The 18,305-nt window shown below is 36.9% G+C and overlaps 2 protein-coding genes across 2 annotated transcripts; one reads left to right on the top strand and one right to left on the bottom strand.

Moving 5' to 3' along the window:
* The first annotated feature begins 3,425 nt into the window (after positions 1-3,425).
* Positions 3,426-6,517, top strand: RPS2 (NB-ARC domain-containing disease resistance protein). Its single transcript, XM_048085619.2, has one exon. It carries the CDS (start codon positions 3,634-3,636, stop codon positions 6,322-6,324), a length of 2,691 nt encoding a protein of 896 aa, XP_047941576.1. The 5' UTR covers positions 3,426-3,633; the 3' UTR covers positions 6,325-6,517.
* A 1,934-nt stretch (positions 6,518-8,451) lies between these two features.
* Positions 8,452-9,081, bottom strand: LOC125189558 (uncharacterized). The gene is made up of 2 exons (XM_089059183.1): positions 8,790-9,081; positions 8,452-8,669 (listed from the first exon to the last, which is right to left on the bottom strand). Exons 1-2 carry the CDS (start codon positions 9,079-9,081, stop codon positions 8,452-8,454), a joined length of 510 nt encoding a protein of 169 aa, XP_088915309.1.
* Positions 9,082-18,305: the final 9,224 nt, after the last annotated feature.

Here is an 18,305-nt window from a genome sequence, read left to right as displayed (position 1 = left end):
TTGACATTTTTTATGACAAAAATACCCCCAAATAAATGATAGGCAAATTTATATATTACTATTTTCTCTCCTTTTTCTTTCTTCTTCATATTTTCTCTTTCTTCTTTTTGTAAATGACTTGTATAATTACAACAAAAAATTGAGATGAGACATATTTGAAGAAGGAAATTAGACAAATCAAAATCAAATGTTCAGCTAAGAATTTTATTTTACATTATTTTGTTAGAATTGCGAAGAGAAATTTCTGATGTGAGAACCCACATAAGTCGCGGTCGCTGCCCACTTGCTAAATACACACAACCAAAATTACCATAATTTCATACATTCCATTTATCGCTTATTATTCCTCACTTTACGATTGATTAGATTCAAATATTCACTTGTTGAAATTCGTCGTTCAAATTTTTAATCTTTTATTTACGGGATCATTAATTATAATACTCCACATTTGAAGCATAATCACAAATACTCCAGTGTGATGAAGAAAAATGACGTGAAAATATAAAATTTATCATCATATGATTAAATTTCTCAAAAAATTTAACAGAATACAAGGAAATAAGATTAACAAACCCATAATTTTAGTTCTAATTTTATTATAGACAAAAGAAAAAGAAAGGAGGATGAAAGAGAGAAAATAGTGTATAAATTTTTTCTTGGGGGGTATTTTTGTCCAAAAAAAGATCAAAAAGTGAAAAGAACCTTAAAACGTGCATAAGTACAAGTATAAGGACCGCAAATGATATTTTGTAAGTATAGGGACCGCAAACGTTCGTCGTGATAAGTATAGGTCCTAAATATGTAATTCACTCTTTTCAATATCATATTTAAGGAGTATTATAGGATAGTGATCAATATTCTGAACTAAATTTAAATGTATAATTAAGATCAAATTTAGGTAATAAGATGTTGTAATCAAATGAATAATAAATTGTCATATGATGGGAGATAGTTTTGATAAATAACAATAAAATTGGATAGCAGCCGGAGGCGACAACTTGACATCGTGAAACTGGAGAAGGCGACAGCTACAAGAACGGGCGAAGCTGGCAATGGTGGCAGCATCGCAAAAGGAGAAGAATAGAGAGAGATAGAGAGGTCGCGGAGGTAATTACTCTTCATTTTAATCAACTGAAGCAATCAATCATCAAGTACTATAAAAATTGTCACACTTCCTAATTCATATGATCTATTGAACGATTTTAAAAAATACCAAGAAAAATCACACATCTTCCCTGCATCATTATTTATAGAATATCTCAAATTATAGAATATGTCGAGTTCATAATCATCTCACACCAAGAGATTACTCAAATAAAATTAACAAAATCACTTTCACTTTTCTCGATTGCTATTCACGGTTGGTTAATGTTCACAACATGCCTAATTTAATATAGGGATAATATCCATTTAAATTACAAAGTTTGATCCAATTCTGATCTGTTTCATGAACTTTGAAATCAGAATATTAAATTACGAAGTTTCAATTTTTCTCAATTGTCTCATTCATGCACATATTGACGTCTTTTTGTAATGTTAAAAATGACAATATTGTAATATAATAAGAAGAGAAATGAGAAAATAAAAGGAATATAAAGAAAAAAAAATTATTTTTAATGAAATATGTTGTTTGAAATATCGTTAATGGGACAATTGAGAAAAAAAATAAAGCTTTATGATTTAATATTCCAAGTATAGTTAACCCTTTAATTTAATAAATTCACATGCTTGGAAAAATCTTATAAATTCATATGTTGCTAAATGAACCTCTCTGAACATAGTCAGGTAACCATAACATCCAATAAAAGTCCAAAACATACAAATCCCCAAATTATAGTGTGACTAAATTATTCCAATTTCCATACTTGGAAAAATCCAGTTTAGTTCAAACTAAACCTTATTCATAAATCATCCACTAAACTGCATATATAAAGTCAATTGTATCAACTAAAATAAAACTTAAGCCTCCACTCAGTTCTAGGGTTACGATCATCTTACTAACTAATTTAAAGTTCCAAAATCAAGCAAATAAAATAAAAACGTCGCCAACTCCAAAATGAGGGGTGGGAGTTCGGCCCTTTTTCCTATTTATCCATAATTTAAAGTTTTAGAAAGTAAGTAAGTGCAAAAGGAATTAAGTTTTTATCACTGTGAGATATGTATCTGCATGAGTTGTAGATTAGTGTAGATATTTTTTTATCAATTTTTTTTTTTCTTTTCTTGTTATATGTTTTTAACTATCAAATACATATAATACCAACATAATGCCGATTGATCATTGATATGCTAAATACCTTAAGTGGCTCCTTAATTAGGTGAGCACCACTCTTGTTTGATGCACGCTTAACATTGTTCGTTTTGATTTATATATTTATTTTGATTCTAATATATTAAAAAAAATTTATTGAAAATTTTAGTTTCACAAAATTCATAAAAATCAAAGCTTGATTTGTTATTTTAATAATTTATTTGAAATTATAGAGAAAATGTGCAGATCAAGCTTTGATTTTTATGAATTATAAAATTAAAATTTTTAATAACATGTTTTAATGTATTAGAATCATACATATATAATCGAAACGAACAATGTTAAACGTGCATCAAATGAGAGTGGTGCTCACATAAGGTATGTAGCATATCATTCCTCCCAACATAATTATTACATGTAGCTATTTTCTAATTTTAGTCAACCTATTCAAATCAATTAATACTCACAAAGCACAAAAATAAAATTATAAAAGGTACTATTAATCAAATTCTATATTTTCCAATTTCAATTCAAGCTTTCTACGGCTACTAATTTCACCTATACACCAAAAAAAAATACTTAAGACCATATTTGTTATGCTACGGTGTTCCCTAGTTTAAGTCGGACAACATATACATTTAAAATTATGTTCATTAATTTAAAAACTCGTACAGTAATTTCAAATTAATTTTGAAAATGTTAAAAAAGTATGATTAAACTTGTTTTTAAAAGTGTATTCCAGTGGAAGATAGTCTTAAAAGTGTAATCGAGTAACCCGTCAACAAATAATTATAAATTTTTATCAAATCACAGAAAATTGTTGTAGAATTACAATATTAATAGATGAGAATAGGAAAAGAAGAGTCACTAAAGTACTCCTTTTTTTAGATAAGCATATCTTACACTTTCTTTTGTTTTAATATTTTATTTATAGGATAAATTGATTACCTATATTCTTTAAATGATAAAACATATTTTAAAAAATGAAATGATAATATTAAACAAAAAATGAAAAGTGTAAAATAAAATAAAAAATTCACTTCATATTTGCTATGATAAATAAAATTTGTAATTATGCTAAATTACGAATCTAAATGGAAAAAATGATCTATAATAAAAAAATGACACAAAAAGAAGAGAAAGAACAAAATTTCCGTTTAATTCCTTTTATAAAATGCGTTTTGACTAGGCAACATATACTCTACTTGCTTGTAATAATGGAGTAATAATAACAAAAAGTCGTCGACGACCAGGGAGAATGCATTCAATCAACCCAATACTCAAACAAAACTATATAGCTCGTCCACACATTTGTGCTAGGATCGAACATATTCATCAAGAAAGTTCAGACTCTGCTACCCACAACTTCTTTGATACATTTGTTGATGGAACTCATTGCTCCCATCATCTCCCTTCTGAGTTGTTTGATCAATTATGTTTTGAAAAGATTGACAACCCCTGAAAATCTGGAAGAAAGCATCCATAATCTTGAGAGAGCTCTAGGAGAGCTGACAGAGGTGAGGGATGACTTGCAGAAGCAAGTGGATCAAGCAGTGATGAAGGGGCTGACACTTTCCAGCCAAGTCAAAGGGTGGCTAGAGAGAGTAGACCAAGTCGTGGAGCAAGTAAGAATGATTAGAGAAGACATGGATGACAAGAAGAAGTGCCTATTCTGTTGCAATTCCAAGTGTTTGTCGAGATATGAGCTAGGGAAGAGAGTCGTGGAGGAGCTCGATCGAGTCAATGATCTTAAAGGAAAAGGAAAGTTGGAAGTTGGGTTGCCTGATGGGTTGCTGCTTGTTCCAGCTGTTGAGATTCCTAGCAGACCGGCGGTGGGGCTTGATGTGATGTTGGATAGAGTCGGGCTGCTTCTAGGGGAAGATGATGTGGGGACTATTGGGTTATATGGGATGGGCGGCGTAGGCAAGACCACTCTGCTCAAGAGTATCAACAATGGCTTCTTGCACCGGGATCATGATTTCGACTTGGTGATCTTGGCCGTTGTGTCGAGGGATTTTGTGGTTGAGAAGATCCAACAAGCTATAGGGGTGAGGCTGGGATTGTCATGGGATGAAGCTCAGTTTCAAGAACTGAGAGCATTGAGGATTTACAGCATCATGAGGAGGAAGAAGTTTGTGCTGCTGTTGGATGATGTTTGGGAAGGTCTCGATCTTGAAAAGATTGGGATTCCTGCACCTAGTAAGGATAACGGGAGCAAGGTGGTGTTCACAACGCGTTCCATGGAGGTCTGCAGCGACATGGATGCCGACTGCAAGCTGAAGGTGGAGTTTCTCAATGAGGAGGAATCATGGGAGCTATTCCAGCAGAAAGTTGGAGAATCTGCTGAGATAGTTAACTCACCCATGATATTGCCTCATGCCAAGTCCATGGTTAGGAAATGCGGAGGTCTTCCGCTTGCTCTGGTGACCACAGGGAGGGCGATGGCGAACAAGAAGAGTGAGCAGGAATGGAGATATGCAGTGGAGATCCTACACAAGACCCCTTCACAAGTTCGAGGCATGGAGGATGTTTTTAATCTTCTCAAGTTCGGATATGATAATCTTGGCAGCGATAATCTGAGGTCATGTCTGTCGTATTGCTCGCTGTTCCCAGAAGACTATGAGATTGAGAAAGAGCAGCTTATTGAGTACTGGGCAGGGGAAGGCTTCTTGGGAAATGGCAGTAGCCTGCACATAATGGGGCATGCCATTATTGGATCACTGAAAGTTGCATGCTTCTTGGAGACTGGAGAAGATCCGTCACGAGTCAAGCTGCACGATGTGGTGAGGAGTTTCCTGCTATGGACGGTGCCTGAGCAACGGTTCATAATGCAGGCGAGCCAGGGCCTGACAGAGGCGCCGTCTGGGGAGAGATGGGAACAAGCTGAGAGAATCTCTTTGATGGATAATCAGATCACAGAATTGTCTCAATCACCTCATTGTCCCAATCTTTCAACATTGCTGCTCCATTGGAACAATGGGTTGAGCAAATTCTGTGATGGTTTCTTCCAAAACATGCCAGCTCTCAAGGTTTTAGACTTATCCTTCACCAGCATCAAAGAGCTTCCTCCAAGCATCTGCAGATTAGCCGCGATTCACCATCTTGATCTATCAGGAACTAAGCTAACCACACTGCCAAGAGAGCTTGGGTCTCTCACAAATTTAAGGCATTTGAATCTGCAGAGAAATCAATATCTTAGAACAATTCCACGCGAAGCAATATCAGGGCTGTCTCAGCTGAGAGTCTTGAATTTCTACTACAGTTACCATGGTTGGGGGATGCAAACCACCGCTACCGCTGCAGATGCTAGTGAGCTAAGGCTTGCTGACTTGGAACGCCTGAGCAGCCTCGACTCTCTTGGGTTCACTGCAACCTCCTTGTCTGATCTCCACAATGTGTCACGCAGCAGATTCTTGCGTGGATGCATACACTACTTGCACATCAAGGAGTGTGAAGGCCTGCATCAACTGCCACTGTCATCATATGCAGGAGACGGTGATCAACTACGAAGGCTTAGCATCAACAACTGTATGGACCTTAGGTACTTGACCATCAACGAGACTGCAGGCGAGAATTGGCTCCCTAACCTAGAGATCTTGGCTCTCAATGGCCTTCCCAGCCTCACCACGATATGGAACAACGCAGTTAACGCCGCATGTCTACTAAACCTCAGATGCATCAACATTTGGTACTGCGAAAAGCTGAAGGATGTTTCTTGGATATTGAGGCTGCCAAAGCTCGAGGTGGTTTACATATTTTACTGCAAAGAGATGGAACAAGTGATAAGAGAAGAGGATGTAGAAGAGGAAGATTACTCGAATGCATTTTCGAAGTTGAGGATTATGTCCATAAGAGATGCACCTAAGTTGAGAAGCCTCTGTAACAAGGCTATGATCTTTCCTTGTCTGAAGAGGATTGCTATCATAGATTGTCCAAAGCTGATGAAACTTCCACTCAAAGCACACAATGTTTCGGCAATGCCAACAGTTTACTGCAGCAAAGAATGGTGGAGTAATTTGGTGTGGGATGACACTGATACCCAAGATACCTGCTACCCCTACTTCATGGAAGCATGAGAATTTCCTAACTTGTGCCTCTCTTCCAATAGTTCCAAAGCCAAAAAAACAACCTGCGAACAGATCATCTAACTCATTGCAGACTGATGAGCAGAGTTAGTCCAACTTTTTATTTATTTTGCATATTGATGAGTAGAACTTGTCCAAACTTTAATAGTTAAGCATATTATTAACTGTTCAAGAATTTCAAGCATCCATCTATGTCAGAGCTGGAAACAATCTGGCTGAAGCTGAACAGTCGCTAATGGTGATGCGAATAACTCAAATCACCTCATGTTCTAGGATAATAGCATGAAATTTTTCTCAGATAATAGCATGAAACATAGACAGAATCAAATCAGCTAACAATTCATTGTCAATCACAAAAAATTGCTGAAGCTAAGTTATCAATCCACCATAAATTGATTTGGCAACAACAATAAACTCAAAAATTCACACACCAAATCAAAGTGCCACTATTTTTCAGACAAGGTTTCAGCAATTATTAATGTTAAATTCAAAATCTTTCACCAATGTATTAGTACATTAACTGAGAATATTATTTGAACAGGATAATATGGATATTCAGACACACACACAGCTCAAATTTTAAAAAATCTCGTGTCTAAACAGTTCCATCTCTGTTTCCACCCAGTCACTTGCTCTCGGCATCATATATATCAGTTCTAAACAAGCAAATAAGGAAGAACAAACGAAAGCAATAGCTAACGCTAGATATATAAGCTAGAAATATTCAGGAATATAATAAAGTACAGAATACATAACTCTTCAATATAGTTCTATAAGGAAGGAATCATCCTTATAACTCTATCAGACATTAATTAAGACTTTGGCTCCATAAATGAATTCTGAATGGAATCTCTTAAAGCATATAAACTCAATCAAGAAATTTGGTGAGGACTAGAGTTGAAACTAGCAAGGCAAATTAATCAAGAAGGAAACAATGTGGTCACTCGTTCAAGAATCAAGAAGGAAACAATGTGGTCACTCGTTCAAGAATCAAGAAGGAAGCTTCGTGGTCACTCGCTCAGCAAAATACTGCATGGCTACAAGTTTTCTAAATATGAAATAATGTATGAGTAAAAACTATTATATAAATTATGGCAATCGTTACATGAGCTTCTTAGTAACTTACATACTTCTCATCTCCATTATGACCAAATGCAAAAATTATGGTCCTGATAAAAAATAAAGAAGAAAAAAAGCAAAAATAGCAAATCAATTAAAACAGACAGCATAAGAAAAAAAGGGTGAGGGAATAATTACAGCATTTGGTATCTAATTCTGGTACAAAAGATGAGTTAATATTCCCCACATTCAGCCCCCTAAAAAACTTATCCAGTTCGCAATGATGCATCAGAGGTTAAACTACACTGATTTACATTGAGAATCCAATGTTATGAGAAATTTCAAGATTTTCTCTTCTGACTAACAAAGCCAAATATATGCTAGGTATTTGCCACATCTTACTCAGCTAAGATTATAAAACATAAATTCAGCCTCACATCATAGTCGTTAGTCTTACACCATGCGCGGAAGCTCCTACCAAGACTGCGGTGAACAATCGATCCATCAAAACCGGTTTGTGCCGAACTGCAACAGATCAACTCAAAATTGGGGGGGGGGGGGGGGGGGGGGGGGACTGCGTGAATTGATTTTTATAGTACAAAAAGCTTACTGAGAGGAAGAAGAGGGGCATAGATTAGAGCAACTAGTGAATGCAAACCTACTGGGGGCTCGGATCAGATGGCGCCGGGAGCCAATACAACCTCTGCCTCACCGTCACTTTGTACCGAGATGTGATCGGCGTTAACTATGACTAGGCTAAGAGTATCCACTATAGTTGGCCGGGCCAAGCCACAAAGTGTGGTCAGGCCACAAAATCATGGCCGGACCACCAATGCTCATGTTTCCCACTATAGTGGACATGCCCAAGCCACCAAAAAGTTTAATTTTTTTCATTTTATTTATATTTTAATTCTACTGCAATAAAAGTTATTGGACTATAATAATTAAAAAAATGCATAAGAACTAAAATTAAAACAAAATTTTCGTTGTATTATACAAATGGGTAAAATTATACAACGAAAATTTTCGACTTCTCATAAACTACATTCCCAACGCATATCACGCTCTACGCCCTCCTCCCCTACGATTCCAAACCTCTTCGACCATATCAGCCTGCAGTGTCGTATGTGATGTTTCCCTCCGCATATCGGCGAACCGTTGGATCAAGTATGCATTACTACGCGGTACACCCATGTGCAGTGCGGCGGTTGCAATACCGTGACTCGTACTTGCACCCTCTTCCGGTGCCCAGTTCTCTGCATAATATCCTTCGTCCTCTATTATCATATTGTGCAATATGATACATGCATACATGATGGAGGCGACATCATTTTTGTGCCATTGTCGAACCGGGCACCGTAGAATGGCCCATCGCGCTTGGAGGACACCAAAAGCACGCTCAACATCCTTCCTAGCACTCTCTTGTTTGGCCGCGAAATAGGATTGTTTCGGCCCAACCGACTGCCGGATCGTCTTGACAAACACGGACCAACGAGGGTATATCCCATCGGCTAAGTAGTATGCCATGTTGTACTGCGTCCCGTTGGCCATGAATCTGACCGTCGGACCCTCACCCCGACACTCATCATGAGATGAATCCAGTACATTGATGTCGTTGTTCGACCCTGCGACACCAAAATATGCATGACAGATTCGCAATCGGTAGTCAGCAACAGCTTCCAGTATCATTGTTGGGTGTCTCCCTTTGAATCCAGATGTGAACTGCCCCTTCCAAGCAACCGGGCAGTTCCTCCACTCCCAGTGCATGCAATCGATGTTGCCCAACATCCCTGAAAAATTATGCACTCTCCTGTGCATATCTATCAATCTTTGGCACTCATCGGCATTTGGCTTCCGAAGACGGCCTGGATACAATTACAAAACTGCCTCAGCGTCGTTAGGGCAGTTGTTTCACCCAACTGTAGGTATTCGTCGAACATATCAGCAGGTCCGGCATAGGCAAGCTGCCTAATTGCAGCGGTACACTTCTGATATGTCGACAACCTGGGTCGGCCGCTAGCATCACTGCGCAATGTAAAGCACCTGTACCATTGCGACATTCTGAAGCGGCGACGGAAAATCTCTGCTGGGTAACGGGGGTTATCGCCAAAGTAGTCTTCCATCAACCGCTAGTCTACCCCGACATGGTCACGGCAGATGGTCCGCCGATGATAGAACGGGCGAACGAACGCCGCCGCCGCCGCCGCCTCCTCCTCCTCTTCTGCTTCCCGTTGCACCTCTTGAACTAGTTCATCGAACTCCCTATCCACCAATTGTTGGAACTCATCGCCGGAACTCATTTTTCAAAAGTAGAATTGGTGATAAAATGAAAAGAGTGGAGATTGGAATGGTGTAAAAAATTGGGAAAAAATGGGTATATTTATAGAATTAATATAAAAAAAAATTCGAAAAAGGGGAGCCGCGGCCCGTGGCCGCTGCAATAGGAGCGCCGCGGCCCGGCCACAAGCGTGGCGCTCCCGTGGGCACACCCCCCCCCCCCTCGCCACGGCCGCCCATCCCTGTCACTATACGGAGCCGCGGCTCGCGGCTCTGGCGTGGCCCGGCCGCGGCTCCTTAGAGTGGATGCTCTAAGACTACAAGTATATCGCCACTAATTTTAATATTCTCTCTGTTCCAAAAGGTTCGGCATAAGTTTTAATACTCTCTCCGTTCTGCGGTAGTTGAGTTATTTCATTTTCTACAAAATGATATTCCCTCCGTTACAGTTTAAGAGTCTTGTTTTGTCATTTCCATCTGTCCCAATGAAGAGTCTCATTTAGAATTTACCATATTTGGACATAAAATTTAACCTCATTGTTGATGAAATTTACACTTAAATGACATTATTTTCATAAAAACAAAACAAAACAAAATCGTAAATATACAAAAAGTCAAAAAGGTCCTACTTCCCCCTACCTCACTTCAATTATTACACACTCCAACAATTTCTTAAAACATGTGCCCTAACTAAATTGCACTCCTAATCTGGGACGGATGGAGTAATAAATAGTTAAAGTGAAGTAAAAAATAAAGTAAGAGAGATAATAATGTAGATAAGACTCTTGTCTATATTATTCTGTCACCTACTTTATTTTATCTACACTTTACCTATTTATTATTATTTTTTAAAACGAGTGCAGAAAATGAAATGACTCAACCACCGCGGAACGGAGGGAGTACAAAATTGGTAAAATAAGAAGTGGAGAGAAAAAAAATAATTAAATTATTGTTAGTGGAGAATGTGTCTCATCTCAATAGATTAATTTTTTTTTCAAAATTGAAAAATGCATATTCTTGTAAGACGGATTAAAAAGGAAAAAAATACATATTCTTGTGAAAAAGAGGGAGTATAAAATTGAAAAAGTAATAATGATAACCATACTACCTCTTTAGAGGAAAATTTATCATAAACACATGGATTTATTTTGATAGACTACTTATAATAGCAATTAAAAAAAAAATCGATTGAAATAGCATCTGCACTCACAAATTTTGAAAAATTAATTTATATTTGTTTTAAAGTAAATCCAAAAATAAATATAGTACTAATATATTTTACTCAAAAAGAATATTTTACTTTTTTCACTCACAAAATATGGGAAAAAGAAATTAAGAAGGTAAAAGGAAAAAGGTTCCTCTATGTCTCTTGATAGCATAACACGACTAGACTAAAAACATATAATGTGTGCGATTCATTTTTCATTTTTCGTAGAATTTGTACAAATATAGATCCAGGAACATTAGATGCATCTAGTTGAAGAATCATGAAACATTAACTTCTTGAGAGTTACAAATGAAATGTTGGACACTTTATTGTCCATGTTGAAATAACTAAGCATTTTACTAACTTCGTTTACTTACATTTTATTATAAAACTAGTATATAAAGGTATGACTCACATTTTACTAGTATATTTTTTAAATTCAATTCTTTTACATTTTTGTAATGTGTGACGATACAAAGTGGGACACATATATATTAGGGTATGGATGAAAAATTAGATTCTTACTCCTTTTAACTTCACTTCAATATTGGTATTGTTCCACGGAGGAATGATATGTTACATACTTTATGTGAGCTTCTTATGTGAATGTCACTATCATTTGACAATCACTTAGCATTGTTGGTTTCAATTTATATATTTAGTTTGATTATAATACATTAAAATGTTATTTAAATTTCTAATTTCACAAAATTCATAAAAATCTAAACTTGATTTATTATTTTATTAATTTATTTAAAATTATAGAGAAAACGAGCAAATCAAGCTTTGATTTTTATAAATTTTGTGAAATCAGAAATTTCAATAACATTTTTTAATGTATTAGAACCAAACTAAATATATCAATTGAAACAAACAACGCTAAGAGTGGTGCTCACATATAGCGTATCATTCCTCTTGTTTCACATATATCAAAGTGAATAGGTTTATTTTTCTCCCTTATAATGGCTTTCTTAAAAGATTAACAACTTTTAATATATTCCGCAAGTATTATTCGTAGTCACGAGAATACTAGAATTTCTTTCGTCCCAAAAGAATATACACTTTGGGTTTGACATGAATTTTAATGTAAAATTTGTAAAGTAAAAAAGAGGTAGAGAAAAAAAGTAATTAAAGTAATATTAATGGAGAATGGCACCAATCTCATTAGAGAGAAAAGAGCTTTCAAGATTAGAAAGAGCATATTCTTGTGGACCGACTAAAAAGGAAATAGTGCACATGGACCGGAGAGAGTATTTCAAATACACTGTACAATAAGTAAAATAAATCGCACGAATAGTCCATCTCTTCATCTTTGATAAGATTCAATACTTGTCTCAATGAAAAGTTGAAAACATAGTTTTCTTAGGAGTCTTTGAATTTAATTTATTTATCTTTGATATTGATTACTTTCTTTTTGTCTTTGATTTCTTCCTTCACTTTTAATTCTCTTTTTACTACTTTGTTTACTACGATTGGACCCCAATTCCAAGAAGAAAAGACCGAATGCAACGCTAGATAACTAATGACTACTATGTCAAACGTGCTGCATTGATGAACATATATACTGCATAGTGCATACAGAGATATAAACCGAGCTAGCTAGAGTAATTCATATCTGAACACATATCTGGTTGACTTGAATATTAGAGGAAAACAAATGGGAGAATATGATTGGTAAAATATCAAGAATATAAGTGTATCTTATTGGTGACGACTGAAGCATGGGTGAAGCAAGCTGCTGTATTGGAGACAAGAGGGTAGATAGATAAAACTAATGGGGACAATTGATTAAAACAATTTAAAATAGCTCATACCTAATTTATTTATTTATGCAATGTTTATTTCTTGTCTCTCTTAGTTTTAAACTGTTGGTTTTACAATTTGGTTTTTTCAAATAACACTTCCTGAAAATATATACTAGTAGGAGTAATTACTTAGTAAGATTTGAAGTGTTTATATAATACTTTAAAGACGTTATAAAAGTTGAATTCAATGTCCTCCAGCTTAAGAAAGTGGTCAGATAATCCGAAACTGAAAAATACTAAGGGACAAATTTTATCTTAATTGTCACACAAATAATCTTGAATTGAACAAATGTTATCTTCAAATCAAAATGCATGCTACTCCTACACAATCTAGATATATTGGTATAGTTCAATTATTAATTCTCCCACGCCGACTTAGTATATGAAAAAATAGACCAAAAATGAATGACTACTGAAAATTAGTGCCCGCGAGATTATGATGCAAGAGCTTGTGCGCAATCTGGTCTCTGGCAAGCACAGCCTCGGCGGACGTCACGGGATTCTCCGGTACGCTGAGATCGTCGAAGAGGTCGAACCTGAGGTCCGCCGCGATCCCCTCGTTCCTAATCTCGCATATATTATGCAGCACGCAGCACGCCCCGAGCACGACAGGCAGATCGAGCAGCTTCATCTCGGTCCGCTTTCTCAGGCACGTCCACCGCGCCTTGAGGCGCGTGAACGCCTCCCTCGCCACCTCCTGCACCTCGTCGACCTTCTCATTGAACGCGTGCTGCGTCCACGTCAGATTCTGGTGCGCGTACGGCACCAGCAGCCATTCCGCGAGCGGGAAGGCTGAACTCCCCACGATCCACGTGGACACGAGATTTGCACGGTGGAACAGCGCGGACTTGTGGAGCACCTGCTCGTCGGTCATGGAGCCCGGCCAGCCGACGCAGATGTCGGTGAAGACCCCCTTGTTGTCCACGACTCCTTGGAGAGTGATGGAATAGGTTGTCTTTTGTTTTCGCTCCGTGTGGCGCTTGTTGAAGTACGCGGCCACGCTGACCTTCGGGGCGATGATCGGGATGTGCGTGGTGTAGATGGCGCCGCCTACCCCGGGGATCCCGGAGGAGGCCTCGAAGTCGCGCTGGATGGCGGCGGCGCGGGCGGGGTCGGGCCAGTGGAGGTACTTGGGCATGAGGACGGCGCGGATGGCGGTGCAGACCTCGAGGATGATTTTGTGGCAGGTGGAGATCCCGAGGCCGAAGCGCCTCGAGACCTCGCGGAGGGCCTCGCCTGTGGCCAGGCGCCACAGGCACACGGCCACGCGCTGGGGCACGGGGATGGCGAGGCGGAGCATGGTGTCCTTCTTCGTCACCGCCGGCTCCAGCTCTTGGCAGATTAAGTCGAACGTCGCGCGGCCCATGCGGAAGGACTTCCGGAACTCCTCGTCCGGGTAGTCCGGGCTGCTCACCTCCTCCCACCACGCGTTGGAGCGGCTCTTCACCCACAGGCGCCGCTGCCCCGACGAGCTCGGCTCATCTTCGGCGTCCCGTGCCCTCTTCTGTAATAAATGGTCGTTCATGATATAGTGAGCATGAAAAATTGAATGGATATAATGGTGGGAAAGCAAGTATACTATATATATAAAGGTGTGAATGCATGTAGGAGCGCGACGCGTGAGGCACGATTGGGAAATGGGGTGGACGGTGGGGGGGTTCGGGGCTGCGTTTCGATTTCGATTTGATACGATGAATCAAATGGTTTGTTTTACGCGGTGATTGGGTTTTGAGTTGAGTTGGGTACGCGGTCTTGGGAAAGTACGAGGAAGCTCATTATCAAAGCTATTTGAAATATCACAACACTTTATATTAGTCAAACATTGCAAAATGCGGGAAAAGGGGACTTTTGTTCGCTTTTCGATTTCTGGAAAGTTTAGTTTATAATCCATAAACGGTTATTGGACATGCTATATGTGGAAAGTATGACACTCTATTTTCGTAATTTTTTATAATTAGTTATAAAAAGTATTATACTCCCTCCGTCTCAGATAATTTAGGACACTTTGACCCGACACGGATTTTAAGAAATCTAATGAAAAGTGAATTGAAAAGGTTTGTGGGATGTGGGTCATAATTTTAAAGTATTAGGGTCCGTTTGATAACCTAGTAATGCCTAGATATAGATTTGTATCCATACATTTCTAAGTATTTGGTAACATAGTTACACTACCTTATAAGCCCTTGTTTTTCTCTGAAGCCCATCTCGGCCCGGCAGATTTAGGGTCAAATTGAGCTGATACGTATCTCACCAAAATCGTCGGATACAAATCTGCCTCTCTTTCTTGTACTCAGATTAAAAAAATATTCTCTTTCATACCCTTTTCTTCCATCGTTATTTCACTCCTTTCTCTCTTTCAATTTCACAATATTCTTCTTCCCTTTTCTTCCATCGTTGTTTTCGGTCCTGCAAATCACGATATCTACAAAATTTCATCCGGTGAGTGTTTATTAATTATCAGATCTTTCTTTATTTCTCTTTTATCTTCTTTTTCATGATGAATTATTTCTGAGTTATCAATTCACTGCTAACCTATTGTTGAATTATTGCTATTTTGAACACCCAATTCAATATTTCCGATTAACTTTTGTTGAATAGAGTTGATTGGGAACAAAAATTTGTTCATATGTTTTATCAAATTATCGATTTTGGGTTGGTCTTTAACAATACAGTGATTCACTGTTCGTTCATACCAGAAATAGTTCATCATAATTTCTCTATTCTCTATTTCTCTATCAGAAATAATTCATCATAATTCGCTAATCATAATTTCTCCATTTCTTGCTTTCTTCAGTGTGATGATTGTTTCTTTTTGTTTCATATCCTTTTTTTACCGATCTCTTATTTCTTTTAATTCGAGCTGTTCATTGTGATGGTTGTTTCCATTTTCTGTTTTTATTAGAAATTGTGGTCTAATTTGATGTTGATTAGGGGTTATGTAGGTGTGTGTACTGGAAATTTGTGAGGGAGGTGATGTGATTGAACTAATCCGCTATTCCGCTTTGAATTTTTGTTGCATTGTTTCAAATTTATGCTGGAAACTGAGTGGTTTGTGATTCAGATAAGTGGTATTTCCTGGATAAAATATGGTTTTATGATTTGCTAATTGTTCAGGATTTAGAGTCCGGGAATAAGTTCCCTATGCTTTGTTGCTAAATTTTGTTGGGTAGCTCATGAATATGTTGACAGTTTTGGGACTTCAAACCATTTTAAAAATGTTTTGGGTGCATAGAACATGAGTTTTTGTTTGACTAATTATTGTGTTGTTTGTATATTTTTTTAAGGTATGCTTATTTTTTGAGTATTTAAATCATTTGCAAGTGAATTGTGGTTATATACACATTGTTAATTTTTTTTATTCACATGACAGTGTTATGGGGACTCGTAATATTATAACGGATGCATCAATTGCCTTAATACTTGAGGACAACTTGCACAACTACATGTTTGAAACGATGTGTGTTCTTTACCTAATAGCTGCAAGGATTCGTAGCAGAGTTCGTAGTCGACGAGCAGCAGCTAGGTTGCCCTTCACCTTAATTAATAGGATGCCATATCAAATTAAACACACGAATAGGTTAGTAGGAGTCACAGATGTCGATTGTGTGACCAACCTCCGAATGGACCTTAACACGTTTGGAAGGTTATGTCAGCTGCTTAGACACATAGAAGGTCTTAAGGACGGGAAATATGTCACTGTGGAGGAGGAAAAAAAGGAGCTACTGTGCGTGAGTGTTAAGGAGGAAAAAAAGAACAAATTGGACGTCTTTTTCCCCACGTAGAGTATATATATGAAATCAACAGATTTGATGATTTAGGTTAAAAAGAAGCGATCTCGTGAAAATAAGGAAGGAAAAAAAATATATTCTTTTTTGTTTCCCACGTAGAATATAATGGGATTTAAAAGATTTGATTAGGTCAATACAAATGACAATCTATGAAATAAATGAATTTAATTAGGACAAATTTGTCATTGCATATTTATTTCTTATTTCATAACTTCCATATCAAACAAAGTGAGCTTATTAAAAAAAAAAATTAACTAGGGTATCAAACATGTGTTATTAAAATCATATCTTATCCTAACTTGGCTTTAAATCTGGATCACTAACTAACCTAGGTATATCCCACATCACTTATCAAACGGGCCCTTAGTTTTATAATAAAATGTGAGTTGCAATGAGTTAGTGGAATATAGGGTCCACTACCAAAAATGGTAAAAGTGAAATGAGACAAATTATGTAGGACGACCCGAAATGGAATACTGTATCGAATTATGTGGAACGGAGGGAGTAGCTATTAATTTAGTAATTTATAGTTAGATGCATAAAATGTTTTGCTGGGAACGTACAAATTGAGCAACTAACGTTTCTTTTGAACAAATGAGGTCGCGGATTTAATATACTCATGCCTGTCCCATAAAGATATAGCAATTGAAATTATACGAAAATTAATGTATAATTGCTAAAGTAAGAGAGAATAGTAGTTAAAGTAGTTTTGATGGATAGTATAACGTTTCGATTTGGATCCCATGCTGTGTTACTCTCCACAGCAGATGCTGCTAAATTGTATGGAACAACACATCGGAGGATCCAAATCCGAAATCCCACGTGTTTTTCTTTAAATCATTTTGTAATTATATAACAATAAATATATATTTCAAGTCTACGTACTAATACAAATTAAAATTTAACATCTTGTGAAAAAAAATATAGTGAAAATGAGAAAAAAAAAATTGTTTAACAAAAGTTGATGAGTTTTGAACTCAAACTCCCTATTTTCTGAATTCCATTCCATACCATTGAGCTAATAATACTCCCTCCGTCCCTAATGCCTACAAAATAGACAATATTTGCAATGACACGGATTTCAATATATAATCGATAAAGTAAAAAAGAATAAATAGAAAAAATAATTGGAGTATTGTTATTAAAGAATGAAACCACCTCATTTATACTCCCTCTGTCCCCAATGAGTATGACCATTTGGTTAGGCAAAACTAAATAAGATTGGTCTATTTTGAAGGGACATTCCAAAATGTATGGTCATTATTAAGGGAAAGAGGGATTAGTGTATTACAGGAGGACAATATTTATATACGATATTTAAAAAACGTCATAATTTATTACAATAGGATAAATATTTATATAGTACTCCTATCCCAAAAAATATTTACACTTACTATTTTTGTCTGTCCCATAAATAATATGTGCATTCCATTTTTGAAAAGTTATCCTAATTTATTATCCTTGCACATCAACTTATTTACAACTTATACCATTATTAAACAGCACTAATAATGTAGATCCCACTATCACTATTTAACTATTATTCTCATCTTATCTTACTTTACCAATTTTATCTTAATTCTCGTGTTATACCAATTCCCATAATTTTATGAGTATAATGTGATGAAACATGCCAATAAGTTAAGTGTTTTTTCCTTTTTATAATGCTAAAAAAATTTCCTTTCAAGGGACTTCTTTCCAAAATCATCCAAAATTCGAATTTTGCCAATATAAATAGCATGTAGGCTAGTTGTTGAAAACCTCTTTATTAAAAAAAGAAATCGATCTTATTTAGCACTCTCTCCGTCCACAAAAAATAGATCACTTTTGTCATTT

The sequence above is a fragment of the Salvia hispanica genome, chromosome 5 (assembly GCF_029641045.1).
Source record: "Salvia hispanica isolate PSC_SH4W2 chromosome 5, Shi_PSC_v1, whole genome shotgun sequence".
NCBI lineage: Eukaryota > Viridiplantae > Streptophyta > Magnoliopsida > Lamiales > Lamiaceae > Salvia > Salvia hispanica.
This window is presented reverse-complemented; position numbering and strand designations above follow the sequence as displayed.

Bases quoted from the DNA above. Each gene is read 5' to 3' on its own strand.
- RPS2 (XM_048085619.2), top strand. From the start codon at position 3,634: ATGGAACTCATTGCTCCCATCATCTCCCTTCTGAGTTGTTTGATCAAT.
- LOC125189558 (XM_089059183.1), bottom strand. From the start codon at position 9,081: ATGATACTGGAAGCTGTTGCTGACTACCGATTGCGAATCTGTCATGCA. The intron at 8,670-8,789 runs GTGCTTTTGGTG...ATATGATAATAG, and splicing joins TGCTAGGAAGGATGTTGAGC to AGGACGAAGGATATTATGCA.